This window comes from Eptesicus fuscus, chromosome 12 (genome assembly GCF_027574615.1).
Source record: "Eptesicus fuscus isolate TK198812 chromosome 12, DD_ASM_mEF_20220401, whole genome shotgun sequence".
NCBI lineage: Eukaryota > Metazoa > Chordata > Mammalia > Chiroptera > Vespertilionidae > Eptesicus > Eptesicus fuscus.
In genome coordinates this window covers 38,695,955-38,715,350 of record NC_072484.1, presented here as the reverse complement: position 1 = coordinate 38,715,350, position 19,396 = coordinate 38,695,955, and the positions used below count along the sequence as shown (strand labels likewise).

The 19,396-nt window shown below is 38.2% G+C and overlaps 1 protein-coding gene across 16 annotated transcripts in view; it reads left to right on the top strand.

Annotated features, from left to right (window-relative positions):
- The window catches only part of TCF4 (transcription factor 4), a 335,268-nt gene that overhangs the window by 277,092 nt on the left and 38,780 nt on the right, over positions 1–19,396 (top strand). For all 16 annotated transcript variants that reach the window (XM_054724480.1, XM_054724485.1, XM_054724478.1 and 13 more), the window contains 3 exons: positions 5,821–5,926; positions 9,383–9,516; positions 16,287–16,419. In XM_054724480.1, the coding sequence (XP_054580455.1) occupies positions 5,821–5,926; positions 9,383–9,516; positions 16,287–16,419 (373 nt within the window). The remainder of the gene's footprint in view (positions 1–5,820; positions 5,927–9,382; positions 9,517–16,286; positions 16,420–19,396) is intronic.

Below are 19,396 nucleotides of genomic sequence, written 5' to 3'. Positions count from 1 at the left end.
TACTCTTAGGCTGTATATTGCCTTACGTTGCTATTATATGCTCTTCAGTGTTATTCATTTTGCCTTTAAACTGTATAAGAGCATATTTCAACTGTTATTTGAAACTGTTTATCAACCTTCCATGCCATTTTACTGTTCATTAGAATACTTAAGTTATAAAACCAAAAAAGACTTTAGGAAGGAGAGTGTCAAGAGGACTGGACAAGAAATCGGGAGCCTGGGCTCTGTCTAGGCCCTCAGGTAACAACTCCTTTAGCGTCTTCTTTTTGCTCATTTGTAAAATGAGGTTGAACTTATTTGAGCTTTAAATATATAATGCCAAGAGGCAGGACAGTGGGTAGCAGGTAGAAGGAGAAAGCTGTAAAGAAGTGATACAAAAAGATTCAAAAAGAAAAAGTAATAAAAACAAAGAAAGAGTAGAATGGAGGGACTCAATTACCAATTTTGTGAACACACAAGATCAGAAAGTGTTAAAAATCAGTTCAAGCTTTATTGCCTAAACAATGTCCTGCAATTCAATAATGTCAACATTTATTACACACCAGTTGTATACTAGGTGTGCTAGGGATAGATACGTAGAAATTTGCCTCTCTCTCTAGTCCACCAGAAGAGTTCTTGCTTTTGTAGCCTACAGGGAACAGGAGGTCTCAAACAAGCTGGCATTGTTGCAAACAGATGCTGTGATGGAGGGTGACGCGCACGGCCCAGTAGGTCTCTTCACAGACAAGCGTGTCTCTAGACCAGCACTTCCAGTAAACGTGCTGCCATGGTGGAAAGTTCTGTGTGGGTGATGGCCAGGGTGATGGCCAATGGCCATGTGTGGCAGTTGAGCACTTGAAATGTGGCTATTGTGACCAAGGGACTGATTATTTTAGTTTACTTAATTTTAATTAAGCTTAATTCAGATAACCACATATTACTAATGGCTACTATATGGAACAGCTCCATTCTAGACACGTTAAAAATAGCTATAAGCAATAAGTAGCACTTACAACAAGATATAAATAATACTATCATTTATGGAGTGACTACAATATATTAGTAATAATGCTGAATAGATATTGTCTCTGATCCTCACAATAAGAATAGGATAGCCTCATTTGGCAAAGGAAACTTGAGGCTCTGAGAGATAAATTGCTTTGTTTTGTCCTCACAACTAATTGGGAGAGCCGGAGTTTGAAAAGAGTTGACCTGGTTCCAGAGTTGGGTAATTTCTCCTATCCTGCCAAACCTGTTTCTGTATTACCAGGAGACTGTCTTTTTTAAGTACATCTTCCCCTCACTTTATGGATCAGCTAGCAATATACTAGTATCTTTAACTTGGTCACATAGAACAATTACAGTGTCCATTTTCCATCTTCTACACGTGGAGGTATCACTGCCCCTGGGCCATTCTTTTATCTCATTGTGACCCATGTCCTTCAAACAATACTGTAAGAGTTGAAGGTCCAGTCCAGTTAGTTGCCTGAGTAGTGTGAGCTGATCATCTAAGTACTTTTCCCCATTAGATGCTAGGAAGCTTCAAAGCTTATGCCTCGGTCCGAAAACATCAGGCGCACACTACAGACTCTTGGCATTTGAGTGTTTATCTGCCACACTTCAGAATATTTGTGAAATCTCCCACGGTCTGAGCTGCTAAGTGAGCCTCTCTGGCACTTGGGAATCTGAGGCATAATTCTGCTTTGCTCTTTTCTACTCATCATGGAGCTTATAGCAACTCTTTAAGGGTCTGAAAGTTTTGATCGCAATGACTTAGTTACTCTGAACTGATTCTCTTTGGAAATTATATGTTCAGATATGTGCAGAATCTAAAGGGATAGTAATGTTAAAGGTGCACGGTGTAATTCACTGTCTATCACCCATTATACATGAGCTATAGCCACTTCACTTGCTCTCCTCAGTTTAGCTTCTCATTTCAGGAGGCAAATACCAAAAAAACATATTCTAGTTTCACTCTGAATATACCATATCATATCTTATTTTCTTAAAGGTAATTATGAGGCCCCACCAGAATATTTCTACAAACTATGGTCAAATAAGCCTTGTATTGATAATTACAAATTTTAATTAATAAAAAGTAGGATCTGCTACTCCCTTCTTTTTTTTTTTTTTTTTTTGCTTAGTTTTTCTTCTTTTCTAATAGGCAGAGGTTCTAGTTAAAAGCATGTGCACTAAGGATAATCAGGACCATTGGATGGAATAGCTAATGTACAATAGCAATACTTCTCCAGGTGCAACAAAAATTAAATATGAAAACATTTGTTATTTTTACCAGTTCAGGGTTTAATCTTATCTGGAGAGCTTTGTTAAACTCAGGATTTTTATATGCATGGTTTTGATTTAAATTCAGGATTGTAAGGAAAAGATGTAGTGTTTACTTTGAATATTAACTATACTTTGCTATTGGTTTTCCATGAAGCTTTTATTCAACAAATAGTTCATTCACTAAAAGGCCGTTGCCTATAAGTTTGGCCAACTCTCCCCTTTCCCAATTTTGCAACAAAAATTTCTCACTTCTTCAGTCACTCTTATGGGAGGAATCGGAATGCCAAAAGTCACCTTGATCTAAGCTTACCGTATCAGAGAAAAACTAAATGCAGATTTTCGTTTCCCTTTAGACTTTCCTCATGTTTCACTGGTGGAGTCACTTCAATACATTGAACTAGAGTTTGAGATTTTAATTCTATTTTTCATTGCACTGATTTTCTGGTGTTAGTCATTAAAATGATTCCAGCTATTTGATGTTTATTATTGTTTTGTTAAGTAAAAAGTTATCTTATTTAACAAATGTGTACATCATTTTTCTATTTTCATAGAATAATAATAATTAAAATTAAATGATGTGAGTTTTTCTTATTGAATTTAGTATCTCTAGTGAACACCTATTGAAACTTGTCCTCTTGGTTGAGAAATTGGCAAAATAGTTGACTGAACTAAAAATAATGAAGCAGCTCACTGATCCATCTAGGTTGTTAAAGATGAAAACATGAAGGATAACTGAAGTATGACCATTATGATCACTCTGTTTTCACCAATATTATCTGATACCTCTGTCTCCATTTTTAAAGAAAGTAATCTTTAAAGAGTGGAAAATAAAGAGCAGTTGATAGCGGTGCAGCTTGATCAAGTCACATATCGTTAACAGTTGCTTTGACCATTTCTTTATTGAATTTTCTTATAGTTAAAATAAATATTTTTTTAATTTCTTCTACTTTTAAAAGTATAACAGTTCTGTGTGATATTTATTTGTGTAAACAAATAAAGCACTTATAACTTTTGCAGTGATAAGGATGAAGTTTGTAAGTGACATTATACCTGATCTTTACATTATGATGTAAAGAAAATGTATAAAATATGCATAAATTGCCTTTTTTTAAAAAGCCATTAAATAGTGGTCCATTTCTTGTTAACACAGATTTTTCTCTTGTCTAAAGAGTCTTCATTTGGCTACAACACCAGAAAAACAAATTGGATGGTATAAGATGTCCTAAGAACTTCTTTAACCACATAGATATTCTTTTTCACGCAGGTAGCATTTATGAATTTGGAGTAAATGATCTCACCCACAGATCTTTAAGCTTGCTCATAATTCATAGTCAACGTAACTTCCTTATACATGAACAAAATTACCAAAGTTTTGACCTTATTTCACAAAAGAAATAGCAAATAATTCCATCCAAATCAGGAGGGGAAAATTAACCTTCTTAGGAGCCATCAAATGATGTTGATATAATAATATACTAGTACATGTTTAAGGATAATGTAGTGAAATATATAATTAAAATTCAACTATTATCTTAAAGTGAGTTATTTCCATTATTTTAAAATATGGTTTAATAATGAGTTAGAGTTTATTTTCAGTTTTATAGTAAATATATCGATTTCTGAAATTTGGTGATAACACATAGTACTATATATTAACACTGGCTGGCCAAATAGCTGTCAGGCTAATAGCCTGTAGATAGATATATTATAGTCATATTATGCTCATACTCTTCTTAGAATGAGATGATCTAATTTTCAATTTCCCCCTTTTCTAGAAGGTAATGTTTTCTTTTATCTTTTTAGCCTACATTTAAGACCTTCTCCAAATACATTTAGGAGTATTTCGAAACTGTTAATTGTATAGTTCTCAAGAAAATGCTGGGTTTTGCTTTGCAGAACTGAGAGTATTGATTTGTTTGGGGATTCCTGGCTTACATTTTATTTTTGTCCCTTAAAGATATTTGAAAAAATTCCCCCCTTATTGTAAGCCCTTTGAAAATAGAAGCCAATAGCTATTTATACATTTAAAATATGAAGAACATTTAAAAATAAAATGAAAATTAGCTTGTGAAATATAGGGCTTCTATCCCACCATGACACAGGGAAAATCCTTGTTTTCTAAAGTGCACATGGGTTTTTCTGTTGTGTTTTTGTTTTGTTCAATCTCCAGGACCTCCCAATTTTCAAGGGCACTGTGGGGCATATGTAGCATTTATTTGATGTATGTATGTGTATGCATATTTTTCCACATCTGTCTCTGTGGACCTATCCTTTGTGAAATCCTAAACCTTATATTAATACTTAGTTTGTGATTCATGGTGTTCTGAGAGCAATTATATAATTTTTCGTAGGGTGTTTATTTGATGTGTGCTGTAAAAAAAAGGGGGGGGACTTATTTTATTTTTCTGGTAACCCTGCCGTTGCCTTTTTATTGGTGAATTTCTCTTTCTTGTACTGTGACCTGTGAGTCTCACGTGGGCTCACTGCCAATTCTGTGAGCGCTGCTGCTTCAAAATGGAGGAGGAAGGTATCCGTTTCCTCAGGAGGACGACAGTGCTCAGTCTCCCACCATCTGGAGAGAGGAACTTCTGGAGAAAAAGAAGATGGGGATTTAAAAAATTATATTTAGCAAAAAAAGGCAAGGGGAAAATCAATTACAGTTAAACTGTACCTTATGAATTTATGCCTTTCCAGTATGCTGTCGTCTTTAAGGGAAACATAAAGAGAAAAATACACAGGTTATTTTTATAAAGACCCAGTTCCCCAGATCTCATGAGTATTAGTAAACAAATGTAAGCAAATTGGGATTTGGGCACACTTTTGAAGTTAACTGCACACAGAAATATAGTAAGAACTATAAAGGAGGGCTACCCCCTTCTTTGCACACTGATTGTTGGTGGTCTATGTAGACCTGGCTCTTAATGGCCTTGTTCATGCATCTCTGCAAAAAGCTGGCACAATAGGAATAATATTCAAAGATATATTTGTCACTTTCTTTGGTTTGAATCGTATATTTGTTTTCTCTTTCTCTCAAAAGTGAAAATTTTAATTGAAAGGTAGAGTAAAAGGGGAGAAGCTTTGTTAAGTTATATAAATGTCTAACCACTGTGCTGTACACCTGAAACTAATAAAATATTGAATGCTAACTGCAATTGAAAAGTTAAACATTTTTTAAAGCGGGAGAAGCTTGGTGCACGTCTTTCTGCTTTTACCTTTCCTGTGCTCTTGGGCCACCTATGCTTTTAAAAAGAAAGGATATTTAAACTCCCAGGACCACCGTATTGGTATTGTGTAACATATTTATAACTTGACGTGTTCTTGCCTGTGACTTGAAAATATCACACCCAGTCTCCCGTTCACACACATATACTGAGCATTTGGGGGCAAGGGCTTGTCTTTTGTTTTTCTGAAAGGAGCGGTGTTTCTTGGCTTTCATCAGATTGAGAATGCACATGGTAGAAATTTAGCCCCGTGTGCCTGCGTCCTATATAGTTATGGACCTTGAGTGCTTTGGTCAGTGCAGCCAGCCAAACTAAATTGCCTCTCCTTCCTCAGGTTTATGCTCCATCAGCAAGCACTGCCGACTACAATAGGGACTCGCCAGGCTACCCTTCCTCGAAACCAGCAGCCAGCACTTTCCCTAGCTCCTTCTTCATGCAAGGTAAGCTGTCTCTTCCCCTCACCAGAAACCCACTGCGAAAAGTCTTCCTGGGTCTTGTCATGCCATGGATGGGGCAAGTGACTGCTGAACTGATACCCAAGAAGTGGAATAGTAGACAAGTATAGAATACTGATGGTCATGCATTCATTACAAACAAATAAACTACTTAAGACTTTGCTAAGACCTGTTTTTTAAGTGAAAGCCCCTGGAGCAACAAGGAGTTAAGATTAGACTGGTTTACTTTACTAAGAACCAATGTCGTGGAGGATGGTCTTCCATGACTAATCATTCCAGCATCTTCACCCTCAAGAGGAGTGTGTGTATATGTTTTGAAGTGTTTGGACTCAGTGTATATTTTGAACATCCTGGATTTAACACACCTGGGGACAACTTGTTATTATAAATAACTTTCTATTAAAATTTTAGCCACGTATTGTTTCATAGGTAAGAACAAGCATCTCCTTTGGATCAATGAAGTGGCCTACCTGAAAACTAGAATATTATTTCATCACGGCCAAAGCTTTATTCAGCACGCTAACTGATGTAGGGCAAAACACCCAGTTTTCTTCCCCGACAAATGCAGAATATTATAGCTTTGTGGTTGATAACATGTATTTATTTTCCTAACTGGCCAGTGTGTTTGACTAAATTACCATGGATGTGTGGCCTCTGAGCCTATAGTCTTGCCATTGATAGCACAGCCCCTGTCTACTGCTTGAAAATAAAAAACGAAGATGGTTGAAATGACAGCAGCTGCTGTAAGAATAGAGTTTGGAGGATGCAGCTAAGCTCCATTCCTGATATGTCTGTGACACTTACTGTCAGAACGCAGTGATCACATTACCAAGTTAATACTCTGAAATTCAGGTATGGAACTGACCGAGATCCCCTGTGCGCAGAACTTTAACTCTTTCTGCCAGGCTGTGAAAACCTTGTGGGAGTGTGTCTTTGGCAAGTGCCATGAGAGTTCCCTCCTTGCGCTGCTCTAGGAAGGGCCATGTCGCAGCAAGGGAGCCTACTTCGGGCAGCTGGTACCAGGGGAGCTTCGATTACAGTGGACACACTCAAAATCATTCTGATTAAAATGGATTTATTTTCTTTCCCTTCAGAGGGTTAGCTCTTTTAGGTTATTAGCTCACTTGTAAAATTCCACGGAAAATCTATAAAATTGAGTTGAATGGGTCCCCCAGGAATAGAGAGAATTTGTTCCATGCATAATGGAGCTCATGTTCACAGGGATCCTTTATCTTTGTGACCTGTCCTAGGTGTAACCCTCACAGGAACACCCCGGGGCATGTCACTTGGGTGTGTTCTGTGCCATTACAAAAGGCTCCTCCCCTTCAGCTCTAAAAAGCAGCCACGCATCCACATGGGCATCAGCTCCAGCTTTTGTGGCTAGTCCTGCTGCTGGTGCGGACAAAGATTGTCATCTCAAGGATTCGTCAATAAAAGCAGATTTTCATGGAGAAAATTGACAGGATAGATTGCTTCTGCCGGCCTTCACAAAGGTGGCTTGCTTAAACTGCACACTGCAGAGGAGATGGGGTAGTTTAAAACAATAGGTTCTCCTCCCTGCTGACCATGCAGAGTATGGGGAACAAATTTTCTTTTCTGCATTTGAATACCCAAAAAACCAAAAATATTTTTGAGTTGACATTTATGATGAGCACAATTAATTTGCACATGTCTAATTCTATTCTTTCAAAACAACATTATGCCAAGATCATGGGATGTGATAAATATTAATTTACTGTGAAAAGCATAATTTATGTAAATATGTATTTTTGTAAGTCTACATTGGGTTGAGTGTTCTGTGTTAACAAATCCTAAATGTATTTCCATATAGTGCCTCATGTTGTCAAAATGTTTCAAACGTGTCCTTTTTAATGATATATATTTTCAATTTATTTGTGATATATGCCATCTATTTGAAAAGTTAGTGGTCCTGAACTTCATGTGTGTCATCTAAACTCCCTCAATCTCAGGGCTAAATCTAAAGTAGATGAATAATAACTTGGTGAAAGTCGTAGGTTTTCACATTACCATCCCATTACACATCGGCTTCCTTCAGTGAGGGGTGCATGGTGCCCCGGGAATTCAGGCCTTGGAGAAACATGCTGTTTAGGGGAAAGATATTCAGAGACTGTCAGGGGCATATTTTAAACCTACTACTGTGCAGTCTCTTATTTTTAACTTTAATTTCCATCTTCTAGTTACAATTCCTAAATTATCAAGATCACAGACATGATTTTCCTTGCATAGTTCTTAAGAAATCTATAGATTATTCCTTTCTGTCCTGAAACTATTCCAGTTTTCTGAATTCTAACTTCTATGTTTAAAATCTCAGGAAAAAAAGAAGCCTCATGAGATACAGTGTTAGATGTAACTTGCCTATTACCTAAATTTTCAAAAGGCCTTTATTAAATAAAAGGCTGGTGAAAATAATCCTATTTTCACAAAGCAATACCTGCCATATAGTTAACACCTACTGGTGGCATGGTATATATCTGGCACTCAGTGATTTTTGTCAAACATGACAGAAGGAAAACTTGAAAGAACCAGCAGTGACATGGGTTCTTCCCCCCTAATTTGAGAAACCTAAAGCAAACAAAACCAATCTTTCATAGTAACTTCTAGGCCAATAGACCCAGAGAATCTATAGGAATGTTTTTAATATGGTATTCAAAAAAGATTAACTTGATATAAAAAGATACTTCATATAGTTTTCGTATTATTTTAAACTCATAGATAGTTGTGTAAAATTCAGAGAATCCCAAAATTGACTGTAGCACATTATCCATCTTATAATATGTGTGTACTCTTTGAATTGCTACTGAAGTCTTGAGATAGCCATATATCTATATACCAAAACATGTTTTCAAAGGAAATAAAAACTCAGAATGATATATTCAAGACTCCTCTTTCCTATATGTCATAATGTAATTGCAACTTTAATTCTATCTACTGTATATGTTACAAAAGTGAAAGTCTTAAATATGAGACGTTCTTTTTCATTATGACATTTCTTTATGTACTTTCTAAACTTGTAGACATGCCAACTGTGTAATGTCTCACGTATTTTATTTTTACCCCAACATTTAGGAACAACTTAACTTTTTGGTTAGTTTCCATAGAAAGGGGGATCAGAATAGTTTTAAGAAATGTTGCCTTTAGCATTAGGTACCCTGCTGTCTTAACATCATTCTATGTAGAAATGCTTTTCTTTTACAGTTGGCTTTTTATAAGAACACTTTGCTATGTGAAATATTTATGTTTGTTTAGCAATATAGAGTCATTTGGGGGGAAATAATGATGACTTTTTTCTGATGTAACCAGCTAACTGACACAAAGATGAATGCACAAGAGACAGCCATTTTCAAGTATATGAAAAACCTCTATTCTGTTAAGCAAGGCTGAATGCCTCAGAAAAGTCACGGTTTTCTTTGTCCTTTACAGATGGCCATCACAGCAGTGACCCTTGGAGCTCCTCCAGTGGGATGAATCAGCCTGGCTACGGAGGGATGCTGGGCAATTCTTCTCATATTCCACAGTCTAGCAGCTACTGTAGCCTGCATCCACACGAACGTTTGGTAAGGCAGATTCTCATGGCAATGGGGATAAGACAGCTGGTTTACTAAATCCAATCCTTGTCTTTCCATGCGTGTACACAAGGACTCTCCAAATGAATGCAACATTGTACACACCCATTATGCTTACAGTTGTATTATTCATTCCTATAATCAAAGATGGGACTGAATCAGATCACCTTTGTAACTACTTTCAGATTCCTTGTCATTGTTCTTCTGTTTATTGTGCATTGTTCTGTGCTTTCATTATCACACTGTCAACTTCCGTTGTTACATAAGTGCACACTGTATTTCAGTTGCAGAATTAAGCTATGGCTCTTCCCTTTTTTCTAGCTATTTGTAGTTTTGAAGGATATACTGCAGGGGGCAGAGTGACAGTCAGTAGACTGTGAGGGTAGTGATATTCATGGGCATTTCCACTTCCCCTTGACCGGCTTCTCTCACTGCTCACAGCTTTGATCTGTTATGCCACACTGGGAGAAAGAGTTCATTTTTCTTCACCCTCCCATCAGTAACAGCAACCATGGGATTTCTGTATAGAGCAGATTCCAAATTTTCTATTTTTAGTTTTAATTCCACAGCCCCAATCTTCTACTGATACTCTGTTTTGCCTCATGCCAGTTGAAAACTGCTGTAGAATGTTACTCTTTTTTCTTTTATTACTAAAGTTTCCACTCTGCCCATCACCTTACACGCATCCATCCTAATATTAATTACTTTTTATCCTGGAGGAAGCAACTCAACCTGATGTTTTTCTAGCCTCAAAACAACCACAGCCAAGAATCCGCTTGTGAATGTAAGTCTATCATTAAATGGAGGAAAGAGTACTTCTCGATCATGAGTTAGGTTTGCGATGCAGATAAGATAAAAGTGAGTCCCTTGTGCAATAACCTAGCTTTAGAAATGTATGGACATCCATTCCTACAAGGTTATTACCAGTCCACTTAGCATTAGTAGTCTTTATATCATTTCTCTTCATCTTGGAGTTTCCCCTTTTTTCTAATACCCAGAGTTATGTTTCTTTCTCTGTCCTCATGTAGGATATAGTACTTTCTAGATTTCTGTGGTCTTTCTTTTGCTCAACCACTAGAGGTATGGAGAAAGTGACTTATATCCTATTCTAACAACCTGAAATATCCCAGGAGTTAGGATTTCTGAAATACTTGAATATGCCTATTTATTTAGTCCTAGTAACAGAGACACTATGTGGTCAATTAACTTATCCATTAATGAGAGACAGATGAAGGAAGAATTGGCCTTTTATGTTATCTCCTAAGTTTGAATGTGTAAATCACAAACTATCTCAAAGTTCAGCACATTTTTACTCAATAGCAGATGATTTGCTTTCAGATTTTCTCTTCTCCCGCCTCCTACTTGGAGGTATTAGCTTAGAGAAATATCAACTATTATTATACTAGAATTTCTTCTTGGCTAACATTTTTATTTATCCATTATCATTTTCCACTTCTCTAAGGAACTCATGATCAAATCTACATGTGTCCTATGAGCAAGGAAAGTTTTGATTACACCTAAAAGATTTTGGCAGTATTCTAATATGTTGGAACTTCAGTCCTTTGAAGAGTTGTCCACCTGACATTTATTTTTCTTCCTTCTATATTTCTTTTTTCTTTCCCTGTCATGGTCTAGAATGTTGATTTAGGTAGTTTCATTTTATCCCAAATTCACTGCAAGGGGGAGGTATCTTTAAAATATGTTAAAATGCACAAAAAATGTAGCTTTGTAAAGGAAACCAACTACACTTCGAAAAAGTTTTGCTTAATGAAAACACTGTTTTCAACCAGGAAGAAAGATCATTTGGAGGGAGTAACCCAGTAAATTGCATCAGATGCTATATTTGTAATGTCACTTATCCATCACAAACCACAGGGTTTTTATTCTTAACATAATCATGTAGCAGATTTTAGAGATTAGGGGTTTTGTTTTTTAAAAAGGCTGAATGAATTATGTCTCTGGCAATGTATCCTAATGAATTTTCTCATTGGTAGTTTCTCACTGGAAACTGTTGAATTGTTATATCGAGTGATCATTGTCATTTCAATAACCATTCGGAAATATTTTGAAGTGACATTAAAAAATCTGACCCTGACTGAGAATAATTGGAGTATATAGTAGGCAGTTAGTGTCTTTTCACTTGAAAATAATGGCAGTTCCTTACAATGTTCACCTGTAGCTTTGGGCCAGTGCCATAAGGAACAAAGAAATCATTTGAGGAAGAGAAGAGAGTTTTCTTGGTGATACTTTGGGTATGATATAGCCAAATTGGTATTGTCTCTAAAGATAAAACATTTTAGAAACATTACTGTCAACTTCACTTTGTACCATGTTATAAGAGAATGCAATTATAAAGCTTAAATCCACACATTTTAGTAGCAACTGTCAAGTACCTAATTTTGATTCTTCAGATTCTACAGTTTCAGCCTCTGTAACACAATCCCACAGCTAATCACTACTGTGCCCTAAGTGTACCTACAAAGTCACACAGAAGAATGGAGTTTGTGGTTGAGCTTTGGAATGGTTCTTGTAGAAGGTTTAAGTTTGGAATGACTTGACAGAGTTCATTCTAAAAATAGGATGAAGTCCTTGCTGTCTGGCATGGTTTAGGCCTGATCTTTGCACTACAGAGTAACATAGTCCTAGGAGTCAGGAATGTTAATATAAAGGAAGTTCTGTTGTCTTTATTTTTTGTAACATAAACCCTTCCCCTAGTGATTCTCAATCAGGTGTGATTTTTGCCCCTCAGGAAACATTTGGAAGTGTGTGTGTGTCGGGGGGCGGGGGGCGGGATGGTTGCAACTGGAATCTAGTGTATAGAGACCAAGGACGCTGGTAAAAATGCTGCAATGCACAGGGGAGCCTTCCACACTAAAGAATTACCTGGTACAATCAGTAGTGCCAAGGTTGTGAAACCCTGCCTTACCCTAAACCCCAATTGTATTCTTAGTATGTGCTACCAGTTATTATAGTTCCTTCATTTTTTATTGTTTCCACTATTACAGATGTCCCCAACTCACCCTGCTTTTACTCACCTTCACCCAGTCCCCTTCCCCCCTTCCTCTGGCCATCACCACACTGTGGTCTGTGTCCTTGGGCTCTGCATATGAGTTCTTTGACTAACCTCTTCATATGTGTTCTTTGACTGACCTCTCTCAGACTGTTCCATGTGCCTCTGGTTCTGTTTTGTCCGTCATACAGATTCCACATATAAGTGAGGTCAATCTTTGAATGATCGACCCATAAAAACATCACTAATGGAAACATTTTCACCACTTACTCTATCAATAGATTCTAAATACACTCACTTTGGCCATTAAAGGTAAAAATAAATAGTGGGCATGTACGGCCATAGCACTTTATCATACTTCCCCTTTTGCTCTGTAGTAAGCAGAGCAGACAGTATTAATAGCTGGACTAAAAGAGACTAAGAGGACCTCTTGTAGTTGATCCCTCACTACTCTACAAGAAACATGATTCACATATCACTGATATTCTCTGTGGGGTATTTATTATGACTTTGAGTAACAGTAGTTTTCATGATTCTTTTTCTTGAAAACTAATCGAGTTATAAATCTCAATTGTTTTCAGCATCTCATATTCTATGAGTCTCTAAAAATAACTGATTTGGGTGCATTGTATGGGTTTTCCCATTAAAATCTGTGGAAAAGAACTTTTCTTTTTAGTCTCAGAAGTCAGTATGAACTCTTGGTCAAATCCTGAATTACTGCCCAGGTTTAAGGGGTGTAAAAATTCTCACTGATGCAATAATCTTTTTCCTGTGTCATTCTATAATTATTAATAGTTATTTAAATAGGTTTTATAATATTTGTCTCTGTTTTGATTTTTGCATAGTTGGGACTAATTTATAAAGTTTCTCTATTCTTTAGAAACTCAGCATGGAGCAGAACCGAAGCCTTCTCTTTTTCTTTCATTTTCTTTTTCCTCATTCTTTCTCTCTTTCTCCACTTTATGATAGTCTTTAGCTCCTGAGCAGAAATAGCTCTTCTAAGTTTGGTGTTTGTGGCTTATTCAGAGTTTCAGATTAGCTCTACTATGGAATGGCCCCACTCTACTATTCTTTGGAAGAAATTTCAAGGGACTACTTGGGGTATTCTGTGAGTAGCAAGTAGAAATGAGTTTAACAGGTATCGTAAGGAAATTTTTAGTCATGCAAAGAGGTTCATGAAACTTAAAAGTTTGAAAGACATTCTTGGGAACTTGGAAAAGTTTAAGGGCAGTATGTCAACTTTTACACTGAAGTTGACCTTTCCTTTGGACTAGTTGAGTGTGCAGAAGTAATAGTTTCAAAAGCATGGATGTGGCAGACTTGGCTCTGAAACAAAATTTCATTTTTCAGACTTTTTAGTTACCTCTCAAATAACTAGCATTTCAATCCAGTATTTATTAAACACCAGTAGCCAGTTGTTCATTGCGTATGTAGGGTAATTATGTGTTCAGCACTCTGTAGCATGTTGTGGGATGCAGAGGTATAAACTGTATTCTCTCCCGTTAAAGAGTTTACAGTATAGATGGAAATGCATGTGAGAGAGATCGCAATGAAAGGCAGCATAGCATTATTAAATGGCTCAGTGAAGATGTCAGTTCATTAGGGATTCAGAGAGGAGAAATCTTGGAAGAGTTGGAAGCAGTGAGGAATCATTGAGGAGGAGGTAAAACCAAGATGGGCCTCTCAAAATAAAAGAAAATACCAAGACACCAGGGTTTCACTCCTTGTGAACAAATGGCCTGGGCTTGAAGCACCTCTGACTTTGAGCATCATCTCCAATCTCAGTTTTATGTAGAACATTCACAGACTCTCCAATCCTATATAATAAAAGCCTAATATGTTAAGTGTCTGGTCGTCCGGTGACTGGTTGACTGTTCAACCAATCAAAGCATAATATGCTAATGATATGCTAAGACCACTCAACTGCTCGCTATGATGTGCACTGACCACCAGGGGGCAGACGCTCCGACAGGCAGGTTAGCTTGCTGCTGTGGTCCGGCCGATTGGGACTGAGCGAGATGGGCCAGACATGCCCTGGAGCCCTCCCGCGGTCCCTCCCCAGATGGCCAAACTCCCGTGTCCCTCCCTGGCCAGTCGGCCCCAATCAGCCCTGATCAGGACTGGGCAAGACGGGGCCAGACACGCCCTGGAGCCCTCCTGCGGTCCCTTCCCAGCCCCAATCGTGCACCAGTGGGGTCGCTTGGCCTGGCCTGCACTTTCTCACAATCTGGGACCCCTTGGGGGATATTGGAGAGCCTGTTTCGGCCTGATCCTGCAGGCCTCTCCCCTCAGGAGGGTGCCAGAAGCAGGGCTCACGGCCAGCACAAGCCTCTCCCGATCGGGACTGATAGGGTGCAAGCCCGCCGCAGGCACAGTGGGGCCGGGATGAGTGGGAGCAGCAGGTAGGAGCTGCAGGCGGTATTGGACTGTGGGTTTCGGCCCGATCCCCATAGGCCACCAAGAGGTACCCCACCCATGCACAAATTCGTGCACTAGGCCTCTAGTAATCACATAATAAAGATCTATAGCCCATATTTCCTTATATCACATATAAGGAAAATGTCTATTTTAACTTAAATGTTTTCCTTTACATGTTTATAACCCATCAGATGCTTGTGAGAGCACCTTTTTAAGCTACTTACTATCTTGAGCAGGAACATAGCCTGATATTTTTCTGTAAATATTATTATGACCCTCCTAATGATCTGCTCACTCCCAGGCAGATAGCTGGGTAGCACCTAATTTGCCAACCTTCCAGGGACTGTGATATGCCCCAAGAAAAGCAGCTTATTTGGCCAACTGGTGTAATAATGTAACTCAAAGCCAAGCCTTAAACCAAATGATTCTGTAAAGGTGATCTTTCACAGTCAACATATGAAGATGACTAATGGAGTGGACATATATAAAGTAAGAAGCCAAATAGTTATTCTCAGTTCACTTGTTCTCATTTAATTCAGTACAGTCATTGAGTTAAGGCTTTATATATTGATGCTTCGGAGAGATATCTAATCATTAGCACTTTTTAAATTTTTTATTTACCATTTATTCTTGATGGAGTTCAAAAAGGTGATCAATTTTGGCAGGAAAAAGACCTGAGACTGGTTACTCTTTGCCATTTAATGTTCAGAAGGTCAGGATGAAGTGTAATGTAAACCCTGTAGATCACCATGTTGTTTTTATCATAGAATCTTTCTTACTTGATCAATAGGCTGCACAAAGAAATAATAATAGCAGTGCTTTTTTATGCTGTTAAAGTCACAGAGATGCTTTTTTTAAAAAAAGTTTTTATTGATTTCTGAGAGAGGGAAGGAGAGGGACAGAGAGCTAGAAACATCAATGATGAGAGAATCATCGATTGGCTGCCTCCTGCACGCCCCCTATTGGGGATTGAGCCCACAACCTAGGAATTGTACTATGACCTCTTGATTCATAGATCGAAGCTCAACCACTGAGCCACACCAGCCAGGCCACAGATATGCTTTTAAGCAGTAATTTTTAGATTTAGAGATTGTAATCACTTTTTAGTATCCTACATTGCCATCATATTCCCCTAGATTTGATGCAAATCCAAACTATGTGTCTTTGTGTTTTAATATTTGAAAAATGAAAGTTGACAGATCTAAGCAAGATGTATTCTTCAATATTTTGAAATTTTAAGGGCTTTCTCCATTGCAGAAGGAAGTATTATAAAACTAACCCACTAAATATTTTATGGTTGAAAATAGCCTCCTTTTTCTGCTTCTTGCTACAGAGCTACCCATCACACTCCTCAGCAGACATCAATTCCAGTCTTCCTCCAATGTCCACTTTCCATCGTAGTGGTACCAACCATTACAGCACCTCTTCCTGTACGCCTCCTGCCAACGGGACAGACAGTATAATGGGTGAGTTTTGGAAATGCCAGTTCTGGTACCAACATTCAATGTCAGGATTATAATGAAAGATTTCTCTCCCCCCTCACCCCATAATTGAACAGCAGTCAGGGGGTGAATGTTTGTCACATAACCGAACCAACAAATGAACCAAACAGAAATAGTCATTGGCTTGACCATAATCACATTTTTTTCCACAAGAAACTAAAATTTGGCTACTTTGCGTATTCTAATTAGATTTAACAGGATTTAAATATACCAAACCACCTTGCTTCTCATACTCCCAAACAGCAAGCAAAGTGAACTTTTATAAGACATACCATTGAAGACTAATGAGATAGAGAACATGATGTCTCTTAATAGTAGTTACTGACCACTTCCCAGATTCAGTCACTGTGCTGTGCTCTTAGCCATGACACACCACAGTCTTCTGCAGATGGGTTCAAGTGAAACTGACAGGCAGCTAGTAATAACTAGATGAGCTCCACCTTCAGAAGAATGCCGCATGGTGAAGTCCTTCAGAGGGAAGAAGTGTCACTCACTCATAGGACAGGAGACAGCTGGGCATCCGTGGGACAGAAGTTATCTGCTACTTTTTCTCAAGTTAAGAGAAAAATAAGTTCAGGCAGAAAGTTGCTGCCAGATTAACTGAGCCATCCTCCTCCTCTCATTTTCCATGCTGTCCATTGTGGTCTTCTCCCGAGGACAGATGGCTCCCCATCACACTCACACCTCGAGGGAGGGAAGAGCTGGTAGGATGTCTTGCTGCCCAGGGAAGAAAGAGTTCAGGTTGGGGAGGAGGCAAGCATCCCCTTGTGAACTGGCCTTTGTCAACTGTCTTTGTCACCCAGCACTACAGCCCGATGCTCCAGGGTCCTGTTAAACCTCAGGCTTCACTGATGGCCACCTCGCTGGTTCTAGCTCACACCCATCCCCTGCTGGGGCTTAGGGTTACTCCCAGGGAGTCACTGATGAGAATACTCACTGGGTGTTTTAGAGAGGAGAATGTGTATTAATAATCCTGTGGCTACTCTTAACTATTTGTAGTTTTTTCATTTTCCTTAGTCTGTAGAACTTTGGGAACTAGTATGAATCACTTATGTGGGAGGTTTGTTGTTTTTTTTTAATATAAAAAAGAGATGTATTTTGAAGTATTGCAAATATAATCCTGCCTAAATAATACACTCTCTGTTTATTCAATAATATATTTCACACTTGAGATGAGCCATCTAGCAGCCCTTCACTATCATGTCTCATTGAGAAGCAAATAGGATTTTCCATTTTTGTAACTTTTCATAACAAAGTTTCTACAAATGTGTTGCATGAGTTTGACCTTGGGGGGCTCTGGACTACGGTCATATGGGGACATTTTGTAGCTATCAATGCAGTTTTGGCAGATTTGAAAAACAAGAAGAAAGAAGTGCAGAACTGAAAGAGTGAGAGAAGCATATTTCACTTCAGTGTGGTTTGGCACATGGAAAGCCCCTTTCTGTAGTCATGAGGTCTGGTTATAAAGCAGGCTGACCGGTCATTCATCCTCTTACATGGCAGATTTCCTGTCTACTTGTGGTTTGAGTAATTTTCTTTTTTAGGAAGGTATAAAGGTGGAGCAAACGCTTGAGTTGAGGAAAACATACTTAGGCACTGTTTGAAAAAAAAAGTTTTGTTAATTAATTTGCAAAACAGTCTTCCTGGGAGACAGGCACTAGACTTGGGAAGAAAGATATTGCGAGAGCGTAATCTTCGTCCCTTGGCTGTGGTTAGCAAAGCCATGCATCTCAGTGGGAATGGGATTTTTCTTAGTTAAGCTAGTTGGCTCATCATTAGCTTATAGATGAATAGGAATGCCTCCTCTCCTTCATTTGGCCTGGGCATTGTGGAGCTTTAGGCAAAAGATGGACTTAACTTGTTTAAGTGGAGGGAGGGTCTAGATAATAATTAGGAAGCTATAATTTTAAAAGGGAAAAAGTATGAAATTTTTGGAACCTGGAAAAGGAACTTTTTTAGGCAAAACATTATTACATAAATTATTCCATAACCATGGGTGTACTTGTCAAAATCTGCTAGTAGAATGTGAGAAAGCTTTATAATCTTTTCAGGAAATAAGTAGACATGGTAATTCAGCATTTTGGAAGAACCTGCATAAATACAGTTATGAATTTAGGATTCCTGTAAGAGAGAAGACTCATGTTCTCCCTTAAAACATGTCTTCCAATTCCTCCAGTTAAAATGCAGAGGGAAATTTGGGTATGATAATAGGCTTCATGGTTGCATAGTGTCTGCGTGACTCGAGTTTCTTCGCACTTTAATTCTCTTAGGTTTTGGCTTGATTTTCAGAGTGTGGTAGAAGTCAGGGATGGCAGCATGTCTGTATAACAAGAGAAGATTTCTCTTCAGTTACTAATGCTTCCCTAACAAACAGTATGGGTTAATGGGATACATCTGTAGACTTTTGAAAATACTTGGCATATACTCACTCATTCTGAAATGCAGGAAATAAAGAAATATTACATTGCCTGTATCGCAAAGAACAAACAGAGCTAATTAAATAATTGGTAAATAGGGAACACATAGCTTGACACATGTTTAAGATTACACACATGATTCTGTAGAAAATGGCTGTAAGCAATACTAATGCCGTAAGAATGGGGTTCAAGCGCTAACACATGGACATCAGATTTTTCAAGTTTTCTTGGTGTAAAGTTGCAAGGCAGTGCAATCTTTTAATAAATAACATTGATGTCTTAGGAAGCTGTTTTTTTTTCAGTTCAAAAGATTATTGGCCCATTTCTCAGTTTCATGTTATAATGTATCTTCCTGGTGGTCAACAATTGTCCTGAACTGACCATAGGACACAGAGCGCATGTGGCGTGAGATGAAAGCGCTAGAACTATTGGAAGGCAAGCTCTCTGGAGCCAGGCTCCCTTGCCTCTCATTCTGTTCTCTGCATTTCAGAGATGGAAGATGCTCGCTGGGGCCTCGGATGGCC